The 26,527-nt window shown below is 52.3% G+C and overlaps 1 protein-coding gene across 1 annotated transcript; it reads right to left on the reverse strand.

Annotated features, from left to right (window-relative positions):
- Positions 1-758: 758 nt before the first annotated feature.
- On the reverse strand, positions 759-20,921 carry LOC123767077 (heart- and neural crest derivatives-expressed protein 1-like). Its single transcript, XM_045756562.2, has 2 exons — positions 20,296-20,921; positions 759-3,693 (listed from the first exon to the last, which is right to left on the reverse strand). The coding sequence occupies exons 1-2, from the start codon at positions 20,914-20,916 to the stop codon at positions 3,466-3,468; spliced, it is 849 nt and encodes a 282-aa protein (XP_045612518.1). The 5' UTR covers positions 20,917-20,921; the 3' UTR covers positions 759-3,465.
- Between the last annotated feature and the right edge of the window lie 5,606 nt (positions 20,922-26,527).

Raw genomic sequence — 26,527 nt, forward strand, 5'->3', positions numbered from 1 at the left:
TGACAGTATATGACAGGTCACCTAAGGTATGAGGACAGCTCACAAGACAGGCCACATATTATGCCACATATCATTCCATATGCCAGATCACAAGATAAACTGCTTGACAGTCAAAATATCATGCCTCATGTTGTCCTGTCCTCATGACAGGACAACATAGTGGTAATATGACAGATTAAATGCTGGGCAACATAGCGGGCTACATGACAGGTAACACAGACGGTCACGTTACACATGACAGACAACATGTCAACATGAATGACAGGTCGCATGATATATCACATGACAGGCAGCGTAACATTTTGACATGACAGGCCATACAGGCGATATGACAGGCCATACAGGCGATATGACAGGCCATACAGGCGATATGACAGGCCATACAGGCGATATGACAGGCCATACAGGCGATATGACAGGCCATACAGGCGATATGACAGGCCATACAGGCGATATGACAGGCCATACAGGCGATATGACAGGCCATACAGGCGATATGACAGGCCATACAGGCGATATGACAGGCCATACAGGCGATATGACAGGCCATACAGGCGATATGACAGGCCATACAGGCGATATGACAGGCCATACAGGCGATATGACAGGCCATACAGGCGATATGACAGGCCATACAGGCGATATGACAGGCCATACAGGCGATATGACAGGCCATACAGGCGATATGACAGGCCATACAGGCGATATGACAGGCCATACAGGCGATATGACAGGCCATACAGGCGATATGACAGGCCATACAGGCGATATGACAGGCCATACAGGCGATATGACAGGCCATACAGGCGATATGACAGCCATACAGGCGATATGACAGCCATACAGGCGATATGACAGCCATACAGGCGATATGACAGGTCATACAGGCGATATGACAGGCCATACAGGCGATATGACAGCCATACAGGCGATATGACAGCCATACAGGCGATATGACAGCCATACAGGCGATATGACAGGCCATACAGGCGATATGACAGGCCATACAGGCGATATGACAGGCCATACAGGCGATATGACAGGCCATACAGGCGATATGACAGCCATACAGGCGATATGACAGGCCATACAGCCAGCATGACATGACAGGGCGGGCAAGAGCGACCGACGACACGCACCAGCCAGCCAGGGCAACACACACAGCCCCACACCAATCATTGCTTGCATCATACACCGAATAAATTACATCATCAATACAAACTAAAGTTTGTGCCAGAAATACACATCCAATATATATGTATATGATGGTAAGTATTAGGAAATACTTAGTGTATGGCAACACTGTTGACGGGGCCCCTGGCACCCAGTATGGGGGACAATTCTACATTATTTAACGTACTTTTATAACCTCACGGGCCACTACAAGCGTCTGGAGCCTTGTGTCACTCCTCAGTGGCCACTACAAGCGTCAGGAGCCTTGTGTCACTCCTCAGTGGCCACTACAAGCGTCTGGAGCCTTGTGTCACTCCTCAGTGGCCACTACAAGCGTCTGGAGCCTTGTGTCACTCCTCAGTGGCCACTACAAGCGTCTGGAGCCTTGTGTCACTCCTCAGTGGCCACTACAAGCGTCTGGAGCCTTGTGTCACTCCTCAGTGGCCACTACAAGCGTCTGGAGCCTTGTGTCACTCCTCAGTGGCCACTACAAGCGTCTGGAGCCTTGTGACACTCCTCAGTGGCCACTACAAGCGTCAGGAGCCTTGTGTCACTCCTCAGTGGCCACTACAAGCGTCTGGAGCCTTGTGTCACTCCTCAGTGGCCACTACAAGCGTCTGGAGCCTTGCGTCACTCCTCAGTGGCCACTACAAGCGTCTGGAGCCTTGTGTCACTCCTCAGTGGCCACTACAAGCGTCTGGAGCCTTGTGACACTCCTCAGTGGCCACTACAAGCGTCTGGAGCCTTGTGTCACTCCTCAGTGGCCACTACAAGCGTCTGGAGCCTTGTGTCACTCCTCAGTGGCCACTACAAGCGTCTGGAGCCTTGTGACACTCCTCAGTGGCCACTACAAGCGGTCTTTCCACAACAATACAAGTCCCTTGAAGTCTGACAGTGGCCTCGTAAATCCCCAGAGCACAGGAGACGTTGAGGAAGCGTAATACCTCTAGCCTCCCCCAGTAGCCCAGCCACAAGAAGCCTAGCCATTAGGTGACAGGTGAGGGAGGTGACAGGTGTGCGAGGTGACAGGTGTGGGAGGTGACAGGTGTGAGAGGTGACAGGTGACGGAGGTGACAAGTGGGGGAGGTGACAGATGTGGGAGGTGACAAGTGTGGGAGGTGACAGCTGACAGGTGTGGGAGGTGACAGGTGACGGATATGACAGGTGAGGCAGGTGACAGGTGTGGGAGGTGACAGGTGAGGGAGGTGACAGGTGTGGGAGGTGACAGGTGACGAAGGTGACAGGTGACGGAGATGACAGGTGTGGGAGGTGACAGGTGTGGGAGGTGACAGGTGACAGGTGTGGGAGGTGACAGGTGAGGCAGGTGACAGGTGGGTAAAGATGACAGGTAAAGCAGGCGGGTCACACAGTAACTAATGTACACTACTCACACACAAAGATCACAACACATTACTCGTCCGTGTGACTCACCTGCACCTTTGAAACATAAACAAAACAAACAAGACAACAAAGACATAAACAAATAAATAAAGTCATCTCTCCCAGCCATCTGCGGGAACAACATCTCTCTCTACACAAGCCCAAAGGCTTAGTTGGCCTAGGAAAAAGTAATGATTTTGTTGAACAATAATAACATATAGGATCACTGGTGACCACACACACACACACATTATCTAGTGTGAACAGCAGAACTGTTCACTCCTGTTGTGCAGCCCAAGTGCTGTGTGGTAGCATGCTCATGTGCTTCTCCTAAGACATCCTAGCACTCGTCTTGAGGTGCTAGGGGGATTATTCTACAGCTGCTGAAGCATCATAGCAACCGAAAGCTTCAGTTGGTATCAAAGTGTTTCAGTGTGGAGTACAGAACGGGTCAGGTCACCCACAGTGGGATCGGTCTGGGCCTTCAGAGGAGAGGAACAGTGATGAGTGCTGCAGCTGAAGAGGGAGAGTGCTGCAGCTGAACAGTGATGAGTGCTGCGGCTGAAGAGGGAGAATGCTGCAGCTGAACAGTGATGAATGCTGCGGCTGAAGAGGGAGAGTGCTGCAGCTGAACAGTGATGAATGCTGCGGCTGAAGAGGGAGAATGCTGCAGCTGAACAGTGATGAATGCTGCGGCTGAAGAGGGAGAGTGCTGCAGCTGAACAGTGATGAGTGCTGCGGCTGAAGAGGGAGAGTGCTGCAGCTGAACAGTGATGAGTGCTGCGGCTGAAGAGGGAGAATGCTGCAGCTGAACAGTGATGAATGCTGCGGCTGAAGAGGGAGAGTGCTGCAGCTGAACAGTGATGAATGCTGCGGCTGAAGAGGGAGAGTGCTGCAGCTGCTAGAGGTATATTAGTGCTTCAGCTCCTGGGCCCAAACCGTCTCCGGCCAGCCCGTCCGCCCTCGGCGCTTGTCTATCATGGCTGCCTCAGTGGCAGAGGAAGAGCAGGAGGTGGAGGCGGAGGAGGCGGGGACGGGGGCGGAGATGGAGGAGGAGCAGGAAGTGGGGGAAGTGGAGGAGAGGACTGGAGCAGGAACATCGCCATGCGTCGTCGGCTCCGTCTCCATATCACTGTCGTCCTGGGAAGAGAAACACAAGTATTAGTGTACTGTGGAGACTGGTGCATGTGTGTACGAACACTGTGTTGCCTCGTACCCCAACACACACTTCACACCACGTGTGTACGAACACTGTGTAGCCTCGTACCCAACACACCCTTCACACCACGTGTGTACGAACACTGTGTAGCCTCGTACCCCAACACACACTTCACACCACGTGTGTACGAACACTGTGTAGCCTCGTACCCCAACACACACTTCACACCACGTGTGTACGAACACTGTGTAGCCTCGTACCCCAACACACACTTCACACCACGTGTGTACGAACACTGTGTAGCCTCGTACCCCAACACACACTTTACACCACGTGTGTACGAACACTGTGTAGCCTCGTACCCCAACACACACTTTACACCACGTGTGTACGAACAGTGTAGCCTCGTACCCCAACACACACTTTACACCACGTGTGTACGAACAGTGTAGCCTCGTACCCCAACACACTTTACAGTCAACTCATCAAGTAATCAGTCACAGAGAATGTGTTACAGCAGCTCTCCGCGCCCCACATGTCTCCTCCCTAGTTCACTCTCAACACGCAGAGCCCGCGCCACCAGCCACGCCCAGCACCACCAGCCACGCCCAGCACCACCAGCCACGCCCAGCACCACCAGCCACGCCCAGCACCACCAGCCACGCCCAGCACCACCAGCCACGCCCAGCACCACCAGCCACGCCCAGCACCACCAGCCACGCCCAGCACCACCAGCCACGCCCAGCACCACCAGCCACGCCCCACACCACCAGCCACGCCCAACACCACCAGCCACGCCCAGCACCACCAGCCACGCCCAGCACCACCAGCCACGCCCAGCACCACCAGCCACGCCCAGCACCACCAGCCACGCCCAGCACCACCAGCCACGCCCAGCACCACCAGCCACGCCCAGCACCACCAGCCACGCCCAGCACCACCAGCCACCAGCCACGCCCAGCACCACCAGCCACGCCCAGCACCACCAGCCACGCCCAGCACCACCAGCCACGCCCCACACCACCAGCCACGCCCAGCACCACCAGCCACGCCCAGCACCACCAGCCACGCCCAGCACCACCAGCCACCAGCCACGCCCAGCACCACCAGCCACGCCCAGCACCACCAGCCACGCCCAGCACCACCAGCCACGCCCAGCACCACCAGCCACGCCCAGCACCACCAGCCACGCCCAGCACCACCAGCCACGCCCCACACCACCAGCCACGCCCAGCACCACCAGCCACGCCCAGCACCACCAGCCACGCCCAGCACCACCAGCCACCAGCCACGCCCAGCACCACCAGCCACGCCCAGCACCACCAGCCACGCCCAGCACCACCAGCCACGCCCAGCACCACCAGCCACGCCCCACACCACCAGCCACGCCCAGCACCACCAGCCACGCCCAGCACCACCAGCCACGCCCAGCACCACCAGCCACGCCCAGCACCACCAGCCACGCCCAGCACCACCAGCCACGCCCAGCACCACCAGCCACGCCCAGCACCACCAGCCACGCCCAGCACCACCAGCCACGCCCAGCACCACCAGCCACCAGCCACGCCCAGCACCACCAGCCACGCCCAGCACCACCAGCCACGCCCAGCACCACCAGCCACGCCCAGCACCACCAGCCACGCCCAGCACCACCAGCCACGCCCAGCACCACCAGCCACGCCCAGCACCACCAGCCACGCCCAGCACCACCAGCCACGCCCAGCACCACCAGCCACGCCCAGCACCACCAGCCACGCCCAGCACCACCAGCCACGCCCAGCACCACCAGCCACGCCCCACACCACCAGCCACGGCCAGCACCACCAGCCACGCCCAGCACCACCAGCCACGCCCAGCACCACCAGCCACGCCCAGCACCACCAGCCACGCCCAGCACCACCAGCCACGCCCAGCACCACCAGCCACGCCCAGCACCACCAGCCACGCCCAGCACCACCAGCCACGCCCAGCACCACCAGCCACGCCCAGCACCACCAGCCACCAGCCACGCCCAGCACCACCAGCCACCAGCCACGCCCAGCACCACCAGCCACGCCCAGCACCACCAGCCACGCCCAGCACCACCAGCCACGCCCAGCACCACCAGCCACGCCCCACACCACCAGCCACGCCCCACACCACCAGCCACGCCCAGCACCACCAGCCACCAGCCACGCCCAGCACCACCAGCCACCAGCCACGCCCAGCACCACCAGCCACGCCCAGCACCACCAGCCACGCCCAGCACCACCAGCCACCAGCCACGCCCCACACCACCAGCCACGCCCAGCACCACCAGCCACGCCCAGCACCACCAGCCACGCCCAGCACCACCAGCCACGCCCCACACCACCAGCCACGCCCCACACCACCAGCCACCAGCCACGCCCAGCACCACCAGCCACGCCCCACACCACCAGCCACGGCCAGCACCACCAGCCACGCCCAGCACCACCAGCCACGCCCAGCACCACCAGCCACGCCCAGCACCACCAGCCACGCCCAGCACCACCAGCCACGCCCAGCACCACCAGCCACGCCCAGCACCACCAGCCACGCCCAGCACCACCAGCCACGCCCAGCACCACCAGCCACGCCCAGCACCACCAGCCACCAGCCACGCCCAGCACCACCAGCCACCAGCCACGCCCAGCACCACCAGCCACGCCCAGCACCACCAGCCACGCCCAGCACCACCAGCCACGCCCAGCACCACCAGCCACGCCCCACACCACCAGCCACGCCCCACACCACCAGCCACGCCCAGCACCACCAGCCACCAGCCACGCCCAGCACCACCAGCCACCAGCCACGCCCAGCACCACCAGCCACCAGCCACGCCCAGCACCACCAGCCACGCCCAGCACCACCAGCCACGCCCAGCACCACCAGCCACGCCCAGCACCACCAGCCACGCCCAGCACCACCAGCCACCAGCCACGCCCCACACCACCAGCCACGCCCAGCACCACCAGCCACGCCCAGCACCACCAGCCACGCCCAGCACCACCAGCCACGCCCCACACCACCAGCCACGCCCCACACCACCAGCCACCTGCAACAAGACCTACAGGCGGGACCCAGGACGGTGCTGCACCTTGAGGTTCACCTGACCAGGCTCCCACAGACAAACAAACGTGCAGGAGTTGGTGTATATGAGAGACGCGCACCACCCAGGGGTGCCAACCACAGTCTTTTGTATACACCGCCAGGACCGCCGCCAGGTGACCAGCTGTAAACACAGGAACGAGTGAGGGCCGCCATGCGCACCTTCACATATCTCGCAACATTCGTGGAAACGCTTTCTTTATGCTGTAACAATTTGAGCCAGTCTTTCTGTTTATAATACTCTCAGTCTCCCCTTTCTGTAGGGGAGAGACCAGGGTGTAGAGGGGAGGCTAGGGTGTTGAGGGGAAGCTAGGGTGTTGATGGGAGGGTGTTCAGGGGAGACCAGGGTGTTGAGGGGAGGGTGTTGATGGGAGGGTGTTGAGGGGAGACCAGGGTGTTGAGGGGAGACCAGGGTGTTGAGGGGAGACCAGGGTGTTGAGGGGAGGCTAGGGTGTTGAGGGGAGGCTAGGGTGTTGATGGGAGGGTGTTAAGGGGAGACCAGGGTGTTGAGGGGAGACCAGGGTGTTGAGGGGAGGGTGTTGAGGAGAGGCTAGGGTGTTGAGGGAAGGCTAGGGTGTTGAGGGGAGACTAGGGTGTTGAGGGGAGACCAGGGTGTTGAGGGGAGGCCAGGGTGTTGAGGGAAGGCTAGGGTGTTGAGGGGAGACTAGGGTGTTGAGGGGAGACCAGGGTGTTGAGGGGAGACCAGGGTGTTGAGGGGAGACCAGGGTGTTGAGGGGAGACCAGGGTGTTGAGGGGAGGCTAGGGTGTTGAGGGGAGGCTAGGGTGTTGATGGGAGGGTGTTAAGGGGAGACCAGGGTGTTGAGGGGAGACCAGGGTGTTGAGGGGAGGCTAGGGTGTTGATGGGAGGGTGTTGAGAGGAGACCAGGGTGTTGAGGGGAGACTAGGGTGTTGAGGGGAGGCTAGGGTGTTGAGGGGAGACCAGGGTGTTGAGGGGAGACTAGGGTGTTGAGGGGAGACCAGGGTGTTGAGGGGAGACCAGGGTGTTGAGGGGAGACCAGGGTGTTGAGGGGAGACCAGAGTGTTGAGGGGAGGCTAGGGTGTTGAGGGGAGGCTAGGGTGTTGAGGGGAGGCTAGGGTGTTGAGGGGAGGCTAGGGTGTTGAGGGGAGACCAGGGTGTTGAGGGGAGGCTAGGGTGTTGAGGGGAGGCTAGGGTGTTGAGGGGAGGCTAGGGTGTTGAGGGGAGGCTAGGGTGTTGAGGGGAGGCTAGGGTGTTGAGGGGAGACCAGGGTGTTGAGGGGAGGCTAGGGTGTTGAGGGGAGGCTAGGGTGTTGAGGGGAGGCTAGGGTGTTGAGGGGAGGCTAGGGTGTTGAGGGGAGGCTAGGGTGTTGAGGGGAGACCAGGGTGTTGAGGGGAGGCTAGGGTGTTGAGGGGAGGCTAGGGTGTTGAGGGGAGGCTAGGGTGTTGAGGGGAGACCAGGGTGTTGAGGGGAGGCTAGGGTGTTGAGGGGAGGCTAGAGTGTTGAGGGGAGGCTAGAGTGTTGAGGGGAGGCTAGGGTGTTGAGGGGAGACCAGGGTGTTGAGGGGAGGCTAGGGTGTTGAGGGGAGGCTAGAGTGTTGAGGGGAGGCTAGAGTGTTGAGGGGAGGCTAGGGTGTTGAGGGGAGACCAGGGTGTTGAGGGGAGACCAGGGTGTTGAGGGGAGGCTAGAGTGTTGAGGGGAGGCTAGAGTGTTGAGGGGAGGCTAGGGTGTTGAGGGGAGGCTAGAGTGTTGAGGGGAGGCTAGGGTGTTGAGGGGAGGCTAGGGTGTTGAGGGGAGGCTAGGGTGTTGAGGGGAGGCTAGGGTGTTGAGGGGAGGCTAGGGTGTTGAGGGGAGGCTAGGGTGTTGAGGGGAGACCAGGGTGTTGAGGGGAGGCTAGGGTGTTGAGGGGAGGCTAGGGTGTTGAGGGGAGGCTAGGGTGTTGAGGGGAGGCTAGGGTGTTGAGGGGAGGCTAGGGTGTTGAGGGGAGACCAGGGTGTTGAGGGGAGGCTAGGGTGTTGAGGGGAGGCTAGGGTGTTGAGGGGAGGCTAGGGTGTTGAGGGGAGACCAGGGTGTTGAGGGGGAGGCTAGGGTGTTGAGGGGAGGCTAGAGTGTTGAGGGGAGGCTAGAGTGTTGAGGGGAGGCTAGGGTGTTGAGGGGAGACCAGGGTGTTGAGGGGAGGCTAGGGTGTTGAGGGGAGGCTAGAGTGTTGAGGGGAGGCTAGAGTGTTGAGGGGAGGCTAGGGTGTTGAGGGGAGACCAGGGTGTTGAGGGGAGACCAGGGTGTTGAGGGGAGGCTAGAGTGTTGAGGGGAGGCTAGAGTGTTGAGGGGAGGCTAGGGTGTTGAGGGGAGACCAGGGTGTTGAGGGGAGACCAGGGTGTTGAGGGGAGGCTAGAGTGTTGAGGGGAGGCTAGAGTGTTGAGGGGAGGCTAGGGTGTTGAGGGGAGGCTAGAGTGTTGAGGGGAGGCTAGGGTGTTGAGGGGAGGCACCTGCCCCAATACGTTGGGTGTAAGAAGCCTCAATAACCGGTCACAGTGAAAGATAACAACAAAGTTCTGAATATAAAGTCCTGGTATATTTGTGCCTAAATTAAATGTCAGCTGAAAAATAACCTTGTTATTGTTTATATAAAAACAACAATTACAAGAAGTTGTTGTAACTATAACAAACACAATTTGAGATGATGTGTGTGTAGTTGTTTTGAGTGATGACCGCGTGTGTTAAACTACCTCTACTGTCCAGAGTCCGGATATCATGGCTCATGGCGACGATCATGTCACTGTTAACCCTTTAGCTGCTCATTTAACCGCCAGAGAGGGAGAGAGAAGGCTTATTTTCAAATGTGAAAAGTAATAATAATTTGTTTATGAGTTTCTTTGTTGTTAATGAGTTACAAATACAAAGAAAAAATGTACCCTATTTTCTTGAGGTTATCTTGAGATGATTTCGGGGCTTTAGTGTCCCTGCGGCCCGGTCCTCGACCAGGCCCCAACCCCCAGGAAGCAGCCCGTGACAGCTGGCTAACACCCAGGTATCTATTTTATTGCTAGGTAACAGGGGCATAGGGTGAAAGAAACTCTGCCCATTGTTTCTCGCCGACGTCCGGGATCGAACCTGGGACCACAAGTCCAGTGTGCTGTCCGCTCGGCCGACCGGCTCCCTACCTTCGGTATGTAAAATTATATGTAAATTGAATGTTATTTTTCTCCGACTCTCAAATTATCTTCAGTAGTTTTCTTTTAATTCTCTTCTGTCCCTCTTCCCTCTCTCCTCCATTCTCTCAGAAAAGTTATTATTACGATGATGGAAGAGGCAATTGTTTGGAGAGAGACAGCTTTGAGGAGAGCATGACTGTTATCACCTGAGTGACGGGTGCGTGTGATGTATGATGTATGATGTATGAAGCATGTATGGCAGGGAACAGATGAAGACGAATATCACTGACAAGTACATTGCATTTAAAAGGAATATTTCCTTTGATAAGATTGTAGGCATTTTTGTACTGGCCCATTTATCACACAAGGAGTGAGTTGGTATATGGTGCCGCACTCTACACTGTCTTAACGGCACAGAATAACGCACTCTAACTGCTCAACAACTCTATGGAAACATTACAACTACTTATAGACTTCATGAAAATCACATTAGGGGGTGTCTCTATAAATGCCGATATTTCTTTATTTCACTCTAGTCAACCCTGACTGGCCTATAACCTTCCCCGACCCTCCATGGGTCATCTTGGAGAGCTGTGTGAGGCTAGCCGCAGGCGTCTGGCCTCACACCTCGGACAAATAGGCAAATAGACATTCTATTTTATAGATATAGATGAGGTAACTGTCAAGGGAACGTTTTCAGCTGCTATGATTATGTAACAGGAGCTGGGATATGATGACAGGAGCTGGGATATGAGGGCAGGAGCTGGGATATGAGGGCAGGAGCTGGGATATGAGGGCAGGAGCTTGGATATGAGGGCAGGAGCTGGGATATGAGGGCAGGAGCTTGGATATGAGGGCAGGAGCTGGGATATGAGGGCAGGAGCTGGGATATGAGGGCAGGACCTGGGATATGAGGGCAGGAGCTGGGATATGAGGGCAGGAGCTGGGATATGAGGGCAGGAGCTGGGATATGAGGGCAGGAGCTGGGATATGAGGGCAGGAGCTGGGATATGATGACAGGAGCTGGGATATGAGGGCAGGAGCTGGGATATGAGGGCAGGAGCTGGGATATGAGGACAGGAGCTGGGATATGATGACAGGAGCTGGGATATGAGGACAGGAGCTGGGATATAAGGACAGGAGCTGGGATATAAGGACAGGAGCTGGGATATGATGACAGGAGCTGGGATATGATGACAGGAGCTGGGATATGAGGGCAGGAGCTGGGATATGATGACAGGAGCTGGGATATGAGGGCAGGAGCTGGGATATGATGACAGGAGCTGGGATATGAGGACAGGAGCTGGGATATGATGACAGGAGCTGGGATATGAGGACAGGAGCTGGGATATGATGACAGGAGCTGGGATATGAGGGCAGGAGCTGGGATATGATGACAGGAGCTGGGATATGATGACAGGAGCTGGGATATGAGGGCAGGAGCTGGGATATGATGACAGGAGCTGGGATATGAGGGCAGGAGCTGGGATATGATGACAGGAGCTGGGATATGAGGGCAGGAGCTGGGATATGAGGACAGGAGCTGGGATATGATGACAGGAGCTGGGATATGAGGACAGGAGCTGGGATATGAGGACAGGAGCTGGGATATGAGGACAGGAGCTGGGATATGAGGACAGAAACAAAAATATATATTTTTGCGCCACTTCCTACGAAGACTTCAGATGTCATCAAACACTGATGGAGCACAGAGATGAGCAACACAGCCAGCTGACACACCAGGAGTGTTGCGGGCAGCTCACACACCAGGAGTGTTCCAGGCAGCTCACACACCAGGAGTGTTCCAGGCAGCTCACACACCAGGAGTGTTCCAGGCAGCTCACACACCAGGAGTGTTGCGGGCAGCTCACACACCAGGAGTGTTCCAGGCAGCTCACACACCAGGAGTGTTCCAGGCAGCTCACACACCAGGAGTGTTCCAGGGAGCTCACACACCAGGAGTGTTCCAGGCAGATCACACACCAGGAGTGTTGCAGGCAGCTCACACACCAGGAGTGTTCCAGGCAGCTCACACACCAGAAGTGTTGCAGGCAGCTCACACACCAGGAGTGTTCCAGGCAGCTCACACACCAGGAGTGCTGCAAGCAGCTCACACACCAGGAGTGTTCCAGGCAGCACACACACCAGGAGTGTTCCAGGCAGCTCACACACCAGGAGTGTTCCAGGCAGCTCACACACCAGGAGTGCTGCAGGCAGCTCACACACCAGGAGTGCTGCAAGCGGGGCCGCCCTGGACGCTGTAATTCCCGCAGCGGTCGATATCACTTTCCCGCCACAACCCCCAGCGTCGCGCCGCGTCCATCTGCTGCTGGCTCCCTGTGTACACAACATTGCGGTTTATGTGTCTTACACGGACCCGAGACGCTTGGACGTTGTATCGACGTGTCGACACATAGGTGTGGAAGGTGGTGGGTGTGGTGTTGATGCTTCCAGGTGTGGAGACACGGGTGTGGAAGGTGGTGGGTGTGGTGTTGATGCTTTCAGGTGTGGAGACACGGGTGTGGAAGGTGGTGGGTGTGGTGTTGATGCTTTCAGGTGTGGAGACACGGGTGTGGAAGGTGGTGGGTGTGGTGTTGATGCTTTCAGGTGTGGAGACACGGGTGTGGGTGCGTTGTTGATGATCTTTCTCTCTGTCCATTTCGTGAAGGACTTCATCTCCCATTCGGTATCCTGTGACTGGCCTTTCACCACCTTACATTTACTTGGGTTGAACTTTAGTAGCCATTTATTGGACGATTCCTTGAGTTTGTCTAGGTCTCCTTGTAGCCTCCTACTATCTTCCTCTGTCTTAACCCTCCTCGTAAGTTTTGCATCATCAGCAAACATTGAGAGGAACGAGTCTAGGGAGTGCTTGTACAAGTGTATTATCTGTGGCAGGAGCTTTATTTATTAAGGAAGTTTAGTTAATAATAAACTTCTATTAAAGGGAGTGTATGTAGGAGGGAGGTGTACTTGTAGGGAGGAAAATACATTAGTGTTGGAGGAGGCACAGTAGCTGGTTGTATTTGGTGTATTTATACACCAGATAGTACCACCAGCCTCCCTCTACCACACATATGACCCGCCTCCCCTCCACCCGCTACGGTACCCGCCTCCCCTCCACCCGCTACGGTACCCGCCTCTCCTCCACCCGCTACGGTACCCGCCTCTCCTCCACCCGCTACGGTACCCCGCCTCTCCTCCACCCGCTACGGTACCCGCCTCTCCTCCACCCGCTACGGTACCCGCCTCCCCTCCACCCTCTACGGTACCCGCCTCCCCTCCACCCGCTACGGTACCCGCCTCTCCTCCACCCGCTACGGTACCCGCCTCTCCTCCACCCGCTACGGTACCCGCCTCTCCTCCACCCGCTACGGTACCCGCCTCTCCTCCACCCGCTACGGTACCCGCCTCTCCTCCACCCGCTACGGTACCCGCCTCTCCTCCACCCGGTACGGTACCCGCCTCTCCTCCACCCGCTACGGTACCCGCCTCTCCTCCACCCGCTACGGTACCCGCCTCTCCTCCACCCGCTACGGTACCCGCCTCTCCTCCACCCGCTACGGTACCCGCCTCTCCTCCACCCGCTACGGTACCCGCCTCTCCTCCACCCGCTACGGTACCCGCCTCTCCTCCACCCGCTACGGTACCCGCCTCTCCTCCACCCGCTACGGTACCCGCCTCCCCTCCACCCGCTACGGTACCCGCCTCCCCTCCACCCGCTACGGTACCCGCCTCTCCTCCACCCGCTACGGTACCCGCCTCTCCTCCACCCGCTACGGTCCCCGCCTCCCCTCCACCCGCTACGGTACCCGCCTCTCCTCCACCCGCTACGGTACCCGCCTCTCCTCCACCCGCTACGGTACCCGCCTCCCCTCCACCCGCTACGGTACACTCCGGGTGTATGTATTTGTGCGTGGAGGAGCGAGGTGTCAGCTCTTGGTCCAGCTGTCATGCCTCAAGTACTGACTCCCGCTGACCTAATATATCTACCATATATTACACACACATTACCACTTGTCTAACTCCCAGGTACCTATATACTTGTAGGTCAGCAAAGGCACAAGGTGATAAGGACAAGTGTATGTGTATGTACTCACCTAGTTGTGCTTGCGGAGGTCAAACTTCGGCTCTTTGGTCCCGCCTCTCAACTGTCAATCAACTGGTGTACAGGTTCCTGAGCCTATTGGGCTCTATCATATCTACACTTGAAACTGTGTATGGAGTCAGCCTCCACCACATCACTGCCTAATGTATTCCATTTACTACTCTGATATTAACAAAATTCTTTCTAGTGTCTGACTCATCTGGGCATTTAATTTCCACCTGTGAAGCCTGGTTCGTGTTCCGCCCATGCAAAATAATTTGTCTTTATTCTACCCTATCAATTTCTCTGAGAATTTTGTAGGTGGTAATTATGTCTCCCCTGATTACTGTCTTCCATGGAGGTGAGAGTATACTTTCAGTAGCCTTTCCTCGTAACTCATACTTCTCAGCTCCGGGATTAGTCTGGAGCAAATTTCTGAACTTTCTCTAACTTTGTCTTGTGTTTGACTAGATATGGACTCAATGATGGTCCATATCTAGTATTCATGATTGGAGAAACAATCATGATATTCATGATTGTTTCTCCAACTTATGCACCAGCCCCTTATGAGATATTCTGTCAAAGGCTTTTGGACAGTAAGAAAATGCAGTCTGACCACCATTCTCTTTCTTGCCTAATTTTTTGTCGCTTGATCATAGACTTCTGCTAAACCTGTGAGGCAGGATTGACCCTCCCTGAACCCATGCTGGTGGTGTTACACAGTCCCTTCTCTCCAGATATGCTACTAAACTTTCGTCTTACAATCTTCTCCATCACCTTACATGGTATACAAGTTAGGGTCACCAGCCTCCAGTTCAGTGCCTCCTGCCTGTTACCTTTTTTTTTTTTTATTGAGACTATGGTAGCTATCTTCCAACTTTCTGGTAAGTCTCCAGTTTCCAGTGACCTATTATACAACGTATAGAGTGGCACAGAAAGTGATTTTGCACCCTTTTTTAGTATCCATAAAGGGGTACAACAGCCTTTGTCACATGTAGCTCCAGCAGACTCCTCTTAACCTCATCTCTCGTAATTTCAAATTCCTGCATTTTGCTGGAGTTAGCCGCACCTCTCTGAGTTGAGGGACTTGTTCTTGCTTTATTGCTAAGACCTCCTTGACTCTCTTAGTGAATGCCCAACCATTTGGGTTGGACGGTAGAGCGACGATCTCGCTTCATGCAGGTCGGTGTTCAATCCCCGACCGTCCAAGTGGTAGGGCACCATTCCTTTCCCCCGTCCCATCCCAAATCCTTATCCTGATCCTTCGCAGGGTTATAAGTCGTGATGGCTTGGCGTTTTTCTCCTGATAGTTCCCTTCCCTTCCTTTCTCTTACTGAATTGTTGACACTTTTCACAGTGCGGTGTATGTTAGGGAATATGGCTGTCGTTGCCATCCCAGTAAGGTTTGTTGCCACTGCGGCTGGGTGTGGAGGAGTCTCCAGATGATGATGCTCTCTCTCGTGTGGGGCGTGTGGCAGTTGGTCTGCCTCAGTGGTGGGTGTAGGCGTTCATGGTGTAGACAAGAGGGAGGTGGCGGGAGTCTGTGTACGTGGCCAGTAAACACGGCCCTCACTACCTCGCCTCTGTCACCAGGGGCCGCCATTGTCTCAAACACCTCGCCTGTGGTGGTGATCATCGTGGCCCAACTCCATCCGCAGGAGCACCATATCCTCCATCCCCTCCTCCATCCTTCCCTCCAACTCTCCCCCCAACCATCCCCATCCCTCTCCCCCGCCCCTCTCCCACTCAGTATTTTTATCCTAGACTTACGCATCTAAATGAGACATTTAGAACATTCACACGTGTTGGTGACGCTACGTGCCCCAGGGTACTGGGGGCCGTGATGCCCACCATGTTGGTGACGCTACCTGCCCTGGGGCACTGATGCCCACACGTGTTGGTGACGCTACGTGCCCCAGGGTACTGGGGGCCGTGATGCCCACCATATTGGTGACGCTACCTGCCCGGGGCACTGGGGGCCCTGATGCCCACACGTGTTGGTGACGCTACCTGCCCGGTGCACTGGGGGCCCTGATGCCCACACGTGTTGGTGACGCTACCTGCCCGGGGCACTGGGGGCCCTGATGCCCACACGCGTTATCCACCCAACCACAACCACCAGTTATCCACCACCACAGAGTTACCCACACAAGCAAGCAGGCAGGAGAGACTAAAGCTTCATGCCCTCCTGCCTGTGTCAAGAGAGGAATGCAGCCACATCAACAAATACCTGCTGAAAAACGAAGGAGTCCAATTATAGCATAAAAGTCATCTGCACAAATGCAGATGGAATTACAAATAAAGGAGTAGAGTTAGAGGAAAGAGTGACAGAAGAACGACCACAAATGACCGCGATAATGGAAGCAAAACTGACAAGTGTTCCGTAAATGCGATCTTCCCACGAGTATATCAAACATGAGGGAAAATAGAATGAACAAAGGAGTGTGTGGGGTGGATGGGGGTAACCTTGTTGCTGCAGCTACACTGGAGCTCTGACGAAGTCAAATTAGCTGAGGAATCCGAGCAGCAGGAATACATGCTGGGAATAGCAACCGGATATGAGGACAGGGGAGACCATAGCGGTAGCCATGATTTGCAATCCCCCACCGAACAGAAGAAGGCCGAGGGAAGAATATGACAAATGCAACGAGAATTATAATGTAAAAAGCAACCCACACTGGCAAGTAGAACAAGCGCTAATATTCTAATACTAGGGGACTTTAACCACAGGGAAATAGCTTTATAAATAATGATCCCCCCACAGGGGTGATAAGACATGGAGAACAAAAACTTTAGACATGGCAGACAACCACTTCTTAGCACCATATTACAGAAGCAACAAGTGTAAGAGGAGAAGACCCACCATCAACACGACACCTCCTGGTTTCCCAGAATGTGGCACATGTTGGACAAATAGAGTACGAGATGCCGCTATACAGGCCCTACACAACCTCTGCCTTGGGGACGCGGTTACAGCCCCGCTCCTGTGCCAGGCAAGTCCACTACGGACTCACCATAGCCCGTGCTACTTGCCCCGCTCCTGTGCCAGGCAAGTCCACTACGGGCTCATCATAGCCCGTGCTACTTGCCCCGCTCCTGTGCCAGGTAAGTCCACTACGGGCTCACCATAGCCAGTGCTACTTGCCCCGCTCCTGTGCCAGGTAAGTCCACTACGGGCTCACCATAGCCCGTGCTACTTGCCCCGCTCCTGTGACGGGTAAGTCCACTACGGGCTCACCATAGCCCGTGCTACTTGCCCCGCTCCTGTGCCAGGTAAGTCCACTACGGGCTCACCATAGCCCGTGCTACTTGCAGCTCCTATGCCAGGTAAGTCCACTACGGGCTCACCATAGCCCGTGCCACTTGCCCCGCTCCTGTGCCGGGTAAGTCCACTACGGGCTCACCATAGTCCGTGCTACTTGCAGCTCCTATGCCAGGTAAGTCCACTACGGGCTCACCATAGCCCGTGCTACTTGCCCCGCTCCTGTGCCAGGTAAGTCCACTACGGGCTCACCATAGTCCGTGCTACTTGCAGCTCCTATGCCAGGTAAGTCCCCTACGGGCTCACCATAGCCCGTGCTACTTGGAACTTTTGGTTCCCAGTAGCTGACTCTATAAGCAATAAGTGTACATTGTCGTTCTTGAATACATAGTGGAGCTGGAGGTGACACAAAGACTCCCGCTGAAGAAGACAGAGTACAAGCATGGGGACTAAAGTCACAATTGAGACTTTTTGCATGAAGTATAATGGGAAAGATAAAGGCAGGGAAAAAATTCAATAGAATTTCCCTGGAGGAAGGGAGGGAATTATCAGTGGAATGCGCCAAGCCATTACTACTACACAGCACTTGGAAGGGGTCAGGATAAGGATTTGGGATGGGACGATGGGAAGGAATGGTGCCCAACCACTTGGATGGTCGGGGATTGAACGCCGACCTGCATGAAGCGAGACCGTCGCTCTACCGTAAAGATCTAAGTGGTTCGAGAAACTAATAACGTCCTGGTGGTGGCACTGATAACGTCATGGTGGGCAGCACTAATAACGTCATGGTGGTGGCAGTAATAACGTCATGGTGGTGGCACTGATAACGTCATGGTGGGCAGCACTAATAACGTCATGGTGGTGGCACTAATAACGTCATGGTGGTGGCACTGATAACGTCATGGTGGTGGCACTGATAACGTCATGGTGGTGGCACTGATAACGTCATGGTGGTGGCACTAATAACGTCATGGTGGTGGCACTAATAACGTCATGGTGGTGGCACTGATAACGTCATGGTGGTGGCACTAATAACGTCATGGTGGTGGCACTGATAACGTCATGGTGGCACTAATAACGTCATGGTGGTGGCACTGATAACGTCATGGTGGTGGCACTAATAACGTCATGGTGGTGGCACTGATAACGTCATGGTGGTGGCACTGATAACGTCATGGTGGTGGCACTGATAACGTCATGGTGGTGGCACTGATAACGTCATGGTGGTGGCACTGATAACGTCATGGTGGTGGTACTAATAACGTCATGGTGGTGGCACTAATAACGTCATGGTGGCAGCACTGATAACGTCATGGTGGTGGCACTAATAACGTCATGGTGGTGGCACTAATAACGTCATGGTGGTGCACTAATAATGTCATGGTGGCAGCACTGATAACGTCATGGTGGCAGCACTAATAACGTCATGGTGGTGGCATTAATAACGTCATGGTGGTGGCACTAATAACGTCATGGTGGTGGCACTAATAACGTCATGGTGGTGGCACTAATAACGTCATGGTGGTGGCACTAATAACGTCCTGGTGGTGGCACTAATAACGTCATGGTGGTGGCACTAATAACGTCATGGTGGTGGCACTAATAACGTCATGGTGGTGGCACTAATAACGTCATGGTGGTGGCACTAATAACGTCATGGTGGTGGCACTAATAACGTCATGGTGGTGGCACTAATAATGTCATGGTGGTGGCACTAATAACGTCATGGTGGTGGCACTAATAATGTCATGGTGGTGGCACTAATAACGTCATGGTGGTGGCACTAATAACGTCATGGTGGTGGCACTGATAACGTCATGGTGGTGGCACTGATAACGTCATGTTGGTGGCACTGATAACGTCATGTTGGTGGCACTGATAACGTCATGTTGGTGGCACTGATAACGTCATGGTGGGCCTCACTGATAACGTCATGGTGGGCAGCACTGATAACGTCATGGTGGGCAGCACTGATAACGTCATGGTGGGCAGCACTGATAACGTCATGGTGGGCAGCACTGATAACGTCATGGTGGTGGCACTGATAACGTCATGGTGGGTGGCACTGATAACGCCATGGTGGGCAGCACTGATAACGTCATGGTGGCAGCACTGATAACGTCATGTTGGTGGCACATGATAACGTCATGTTGGTGGCACTGAAAACGTCATGGTGGCAGCACTAATAACGTCATGGTGGTGGCACTAATAACGTCATGGTGGTGGCACTAATAACGTCATGGTGGTGGCACTAATAACGTCATGGTGGTGGCACTAATAACGTCATGGTGGTGGCACTAATAACGTCATGGTGGTGGCACTAATAACGTCATGGTGGGCAGCACTAATAACGTCATGGTGGTGGCACTAATAACGTCCTGGTGGTGGCACTAATAACGTCATGGTGGTGGCACTAATAACGTCATGGTGGTGGCACTAATAACGTCATGGTGGTGGCACTAATAACGTCATGGTGGTGGCACTAATAACGTCATGGTGGTGGCACTAATAACGTCATGGTGGGCAGCACTAATAACGTCATGGTGGTGGCACTAATAACGTCATGGTGGCAGCACTAATAACCTCATGGTGGTGGCAGTAATAACGTCATGGTGGTGGCACTAATAACGTCATGGTGGCAGCACTAATAACGTCATGGTGGTGGCACTAATAACGTCATGGTGGTGGCACTAATAACGTCATGGTGGTGGCATTAATAACGTCATGGTGGTGGCACTAATAACGTCATGGTGGTGGCACTAATAACGTCATGGTGGTGGCACTAATAACGTCATGGTGGTGGCACTAATAACGTCATGGTGGTGGCACTAATAACGTCATGGTGGTGGCACTAATAACGTCATGGTGGTGGCACTAATAACGTCATGGTGGGTGGCACTGATAATAATAATGGTGGTGGCACTGATAATGGTGGTGGCACTGATAATAATGGTGGTGGCACTAACAATAATAATAACGGTGGGCGGCGGCACTAACCTTGTCATTAAGGGCGGCGGCGGCGGCGGCTGCGGCAGGGTTGGTGGTGGCAGGTGTGGGCGGCAGGTGGGCCCTGAAGGGTTGAGGGGCGGCGGCTGCGGCAGGAGGGGCGGCTGCGGCAGTGGGCGGCGCCGCTGGGTGGTGGTGGTGGTGGTGGGCGGCGGCGGCGGCGTCTTCAGCGTGCAGGACCTCCATGAGGTAGGCGATGTAGGAGGTGGCGAGTCTTAGCGTCTTGATCTTGGAGAGCTTAGTGTCGGCGGGCACGTTGGGGATACACTCCCGCAGCTCCGCGAAGGCGTTGTTGATGCTCTGCGTCCGCCGACGCTCCTTCTTGTTGGCCGACGTCTTGCGACGCACGACGCGGCCGTACGAGTCTATGAGTTCGTCGCCGTCCCAGTAGTGAGGCGGACATGGCGGCAGGACGCTGCCGTCGGCGTAGGTGACGAGTGGCGGCGGGGGCTGCGGCGCGCCCTGGTGGGGACTGCAGAAGTCGGGCGTGTGGTGGTGATAGTGATGGTGGTGGTGATGGGGGTGATGTCCCGACCACTGTGGTGGTGGCGGCGGTGCCGGATAGGCACAGTAGGGGTAACCTGGCCACCCGCCCTCACACCCTGATGACATTGTCCAGACTCCCGACAAACACACCAAAACACCTGAGCAGCCACGTGGGGCGGACCCCTCCTATACAACACACCAGCTGACGTCACCACAGGGGGCGGAGTCCATGCGCTGATGTCACGCAAGGGGGTGGAGCTAAGTACCTAAGTGAAGCATGGGGGGGAGGAGCCTCCGGGAGAGACCCGGCGGGAGGCGGAGCTTGAGGGAATGTTGTGTGGAAGGGGGCGGGGCATGCCTGGTGACGTCACAGCGGGGGCCGCCATGGAGGGTCGGCGGCGGCGGCAGACACAGACGGTAACTAGACGTGTCAGAGGGTGTGTGACCAGATAATGTTCCGTCGCCCCAGTCTTGACCAGGTGTCACAAGTCCCACCAGGCTACCACTCTCTCTTCTCACACACACCCCACACTTTTACATTTCATGTTAATGATTGAAACTATCTATACTAGCTGAATCAGTAGTTATGTATATATATTTATATATATAATTTTGAGGCAATAGAGTGACTTGAACTCGCGACCTGGTGATCCGAGCCTTAACCGACTCGGCCATGATGTTATACAAAAGTTGACTAACCCAGGACTATTGAGTCGTCTGGGAAGTTCTGGAGGCCCCAAACTGGGGCCTAACCAGGGTGTTACAGCTAACCCGACCACACTCGGGCCCACGGTAATAGCCTTCACTGTAAAACCCTGGCTGGGCCTCCGGTTTGGGGGTCTCCAGAACCTGCCAAAGAACTCGGTAGTGCTGTGGGTTGGTCAACTGTGTACTATCATGGCCGAGTGGGTTAAGGCAGGTGTCTGGCAATCATCTGGTCGCTAGTTCAAGTCACTCCATTGCCTAAAAATGATTTCCATATATATATATCACACCATTGTGATTTCACTGTGAAATCTATATACAATATATAAATTGTGATCAACATTACAGTGGGTATAAACATTTCATTCACTTTGGCACTAGGAGACTCGAACCCCCGACCCCACAAGTGGTAGACAGAAGCTCTATCCATCTTGCTCTGAGCAGTCTTCATAAGGAAAGATTCCGGAAGCAACTAGCCGTTTCCCAGCTGGAATTTCCGACTTTCCCCTGACTGCTACTTAAGCTCAGAGGAATTATAATGATCCACCTCTGACCCAAATATATTATAGTAACAAGGTTATCGTGAATAACAGAACTCAATTACGGGTTCACTTTAACCCGTGCTACAGGGACATCTTGTTCTGAGTGGCCAAATGTAAAACAACAACAACAACATAGTGTTCCACGGCCATACCACATACAGCCCCGCTCCTGTGCCAGGTAAGTCCACTACGGGATCACCATAGCCCGTGCTACTTGGAACATTTGGGTCCCAGTAGCTGAATCTTAAACAACATGTAGTGATCCACGCCCACCTCATAAACTGTCAACCACATTACCGTGGATACAAACATTTCACTCTAGTGCCCAGGTGAGTAATATATATGTGAGCACTGTGACAGAAAGACTAAATAATTCGAGCACGATTCTTCTCGTGTTTTCTTCGCTTGACAAGGAAATTGACAAATTAATTCCAAAGTTCGTTTAACAGTTACATACATAGCGTTAAGTTCAACATATCAGCGTTAAGTTCAACATGCCAGCATTAAGTTCAACATATCAGCATTAAGTTCAACATATCAGCATTAAGTTCAACATATCAGCATTAAGTTCAACATATCAGCATTAAGTTCAACATATCAGCATTAAGTTCAACATATCAGCATTAAGTTCAACATATCAGCATTAAGTTCAACATATCAGAATTAAGTTCAACATATCAGCGTTAAGTTCAACATATCAGCGTTAAGTTCAACATATCAGCGTTAAGTTCAACATGCCAGCATTAAGTTCAACATATCAGCATTAAGTTCAACATATCAGCATTAAGTTCAACATATCAGCATTAAGTTCAACATATCAGCATTAAGTTCAACATATCAGCATTAAGTTCAACATATCAGCATTAAGTTCAACATATCAGCGTTAAGTTCAACATATCAGCATTAAGTTCAACATATCAGCATAAAGTTCAACATATCAGCATAAAGTTCAACATATCAGCGTTAAGTTCAACATATCAGCATTAAGTTCAACATATCAGCATTAAGTTCAACATATCAGCATTAAGTTCAACATATCAGAATTAAGTTCAACATATCAGCGTTAAGTTCAACATATCAGCATTAAGTTCAACACATCAGCATTAAGTTCAACATATCAGCGTTAAGTTCAACATATCAGCGTTAAGTTCAACATATCAGCGTTAAGTTCAACATATCAGAATAAAGTTCAACATATCAGCATTAAGTTCAACATATCAGCATTAAGTTCAACATATCAGCGTTAAGTTCAACATATCAGCGTTAAGTTCAACATATCAGCATTAAGTTCAACATATCAGAATAAAGTTCAACATATCAGCGTTAAGTTCACCATATCAGAATAAAGTTCAACATATCAGCATTAAGTTCAACATATCAGCATTAAGTTCAACATATCAGCGTTAAGTTCAACATATCAGCGTTAAGTTCAACATATCAGCATTAAGTTCAACATATCAGAATAAAGTTCAACATATCAGCGTTAAGTTCACCATATCAGAATAAAGTTCAACATATCAGCATTAAGTTCAACATATCAGCATTAAGTTCAACATATCAGCATTAAGTTCAACATATCAGCGTTAAGTTCAACATATCAGCATTAAGTTCAACACATCAGCATTAAGTTCAACATATCAGCGTTAAGTTCAACATATCAGCGTTAAGTTCAACATATCAGCGTTAAGTTCAACATATCAGCATTAAGTTGAACATATCAGCGTTAAGTTCAACATATCAGCATTAAGTTCAACATATCAGCATTAAGTTCAACATATCAGAATAAAGTTCAACATACCAGCGTCAATATCAACATACCAGCATCAATATCAACATACCAGCATCAATATCAACATACCAGCGTCAATATCAACATACCAGCATCAATATCAACATATCAGCGTCAATATCAACATACCAGCATCAATATCAACATATCAGCGTCAATATCGACATACCAGCGTCAATATCAACATATCAGCGTCAATATCAACATACCAGCGTCAATATCAACATACCAGCATCAATATCAACATACCAGCATCAATATCAACATATCAGCGTCAATATCGACATACCAGCGTCAATATCAACATATCAGCGTCAATATCAACATACCAGCATCAATATCAACATACCAGCATCAATATCAACATACCAGCGTCAATATCAACATACCAGCATCAATATCAACATACCAGCGTCAATATCAACATACCAGCATCAATATCAACATATCAGCGTCAATATCGACATACCAGCATCAATATCAACTTACCAGCATCAATATCAACATACCAGCGTCAATATCAACATATCAGCGTCAATATCAACATACCAGCGTCAATATCAACATACCAGCGTCAATATCAACATATCAGCGTCAATATCAACATACCAGCGTCAATATCAACATACCAGCGTCAATATCAACATACCAGCGTCAATATCAACATATCAGCGTCAATATCAACATATCAGCGTCAATATCAACATACCAGCGTCAATATCAACATACCAGCGTCAATATCAACATACCAGCGTCAATATCAACATACCAGCGTCAATATCAACATACCAGCGTCAATATCAACATACCAGCGTCAATATCAACATACCAGCGTCAATATCAACATACCAGCGTCAATATCAACATACCAGCGTCAATATCAACATACCAGCGTCAATATCAACATACCAGCGTCAATATCAACATACCAGCGTCAATATCAACATACCAGCGTCAATATCAACATATCAGCGTCAATATCAACATACCAGCGTCAATATCAACATACCAGCATCAATATCAACATACCAGCGTCAATATCAACATACCAGCGTCAATATCAACATACCAGCGTCAATATCAACATACCAGCATCAATATCAACATATCAGCGTCAATATCAACATACCAGCGTCAATATCAACATACCAGCGTCAATATCAACATACCAGCGTCAATATCAACATACCAGCGTCAATATCAACATACCAGCATCAATATCAACATACCAGCATCAATATCAACATACCAGCATCAATATCAACATACCAGCGTCAATATCAACATACCAGCGTCAATATCAACATAACAGCATCAATATCAACATAACAGCGTCAATATCAACATACCAGCGTAAATATCAACATACCAGCGTCAATATCAACATACCAGCGTCAATATCAACATACCAGCGTCAATATCAACATAACAGCATCAATATCAACATACCAGCGTAAATATCAACATACCAGCGTCAATATCAACATACCAGCGTCAATATCAACATATCAGCATCAATATCAACATATCAGCGTCAATATCAACATACCAGCGTCAATATCAACATACCAGCGTCAATATCAACATACCAGCGTCAATATCAACATACCAGCGTCAATATCAACATAACAGCATCAATATCAACATACCAGCATCAATATCAACATACCAGCATCAATATCAACATACCAGCGTCAATATCAACATACCAGCGTCAATATCAACATAACAGCATCAATATCAACATAACAGCGTCAATATCAACATACCAGCGTAAATATCAACATACCAGCGTCAATATCAACATACCAGCGTCAATATCAACATACCAGCGTCAATATCAACATAACAGCATCAATATCAACATACCAGCATCAATATCAACATAACAGCATCAATATCAACATACCAGCGTCAATATCAACATACCAGCATCAATATCAACATACCAGCATCAATATCAACATACCAGCATCAATATCAACATACCAGCGTCAATATCAACATACCAGCGTCAATATCAACATAACAGCATCAATATCAACATAACAGCGTCAATATCAACATACCAGCGTAAATATCAACATACCAGCGTCAATATCAACATACCAGCGTCAATATCAACATACCAGCGTCAATATCAACATAACAGCATCAATATCAACATACCAGCATCAATATCAACATACCAGCATCAATATCAACATACCAGCGTCAATATCAACATACCAGCGTCAATATCAACATAACAGCATCAATATCAACATAACAGCGTCAATATCAACATACCAGCGTAAATATCAACATACCAGCGTCAATATCAACATACCAGCGTCAATATCAACATACCAGCGTCAATATCAACATAACAGCATCAATATCAACATACCAGCATCAATATCAACATACCAGCATCAATATCAACATACCAGCGTCAAGCTAAATAAAAACTAGTCAGGTTCAACATACAGGCGACTGGTAACTCATGTACTCACCCAACTACTCTTACTCATGTACTCATCCAACTACTCCCACTCATGTACTCATCCAACTACTCCCACTCATGTACTCATCCAACTACTCCCACTCATGTACTCATCCAACTACTCCCACTCATGTACTCATCCAACTACTCCCACTCATGTACTCATCCAACTACTCCCACTCATGTACTCATCAAACTACTCCTACTCATGTACTC

The sequence above is a fragment of the Procambarus clarkii genome, chromosome 53, assembly GCF_040958095.1.
Source record: "Procambarus clarkii isolate CNS0578487 chromosome 53, FALCON_Pclarkii_2.0, whole genome shotgun sequence".
NCBI lineage: Eukaryota > Metazoa > Arthropoda > Malacostraca > Decapoda > Cambaridae > Procambarus > Procambarus clarkii.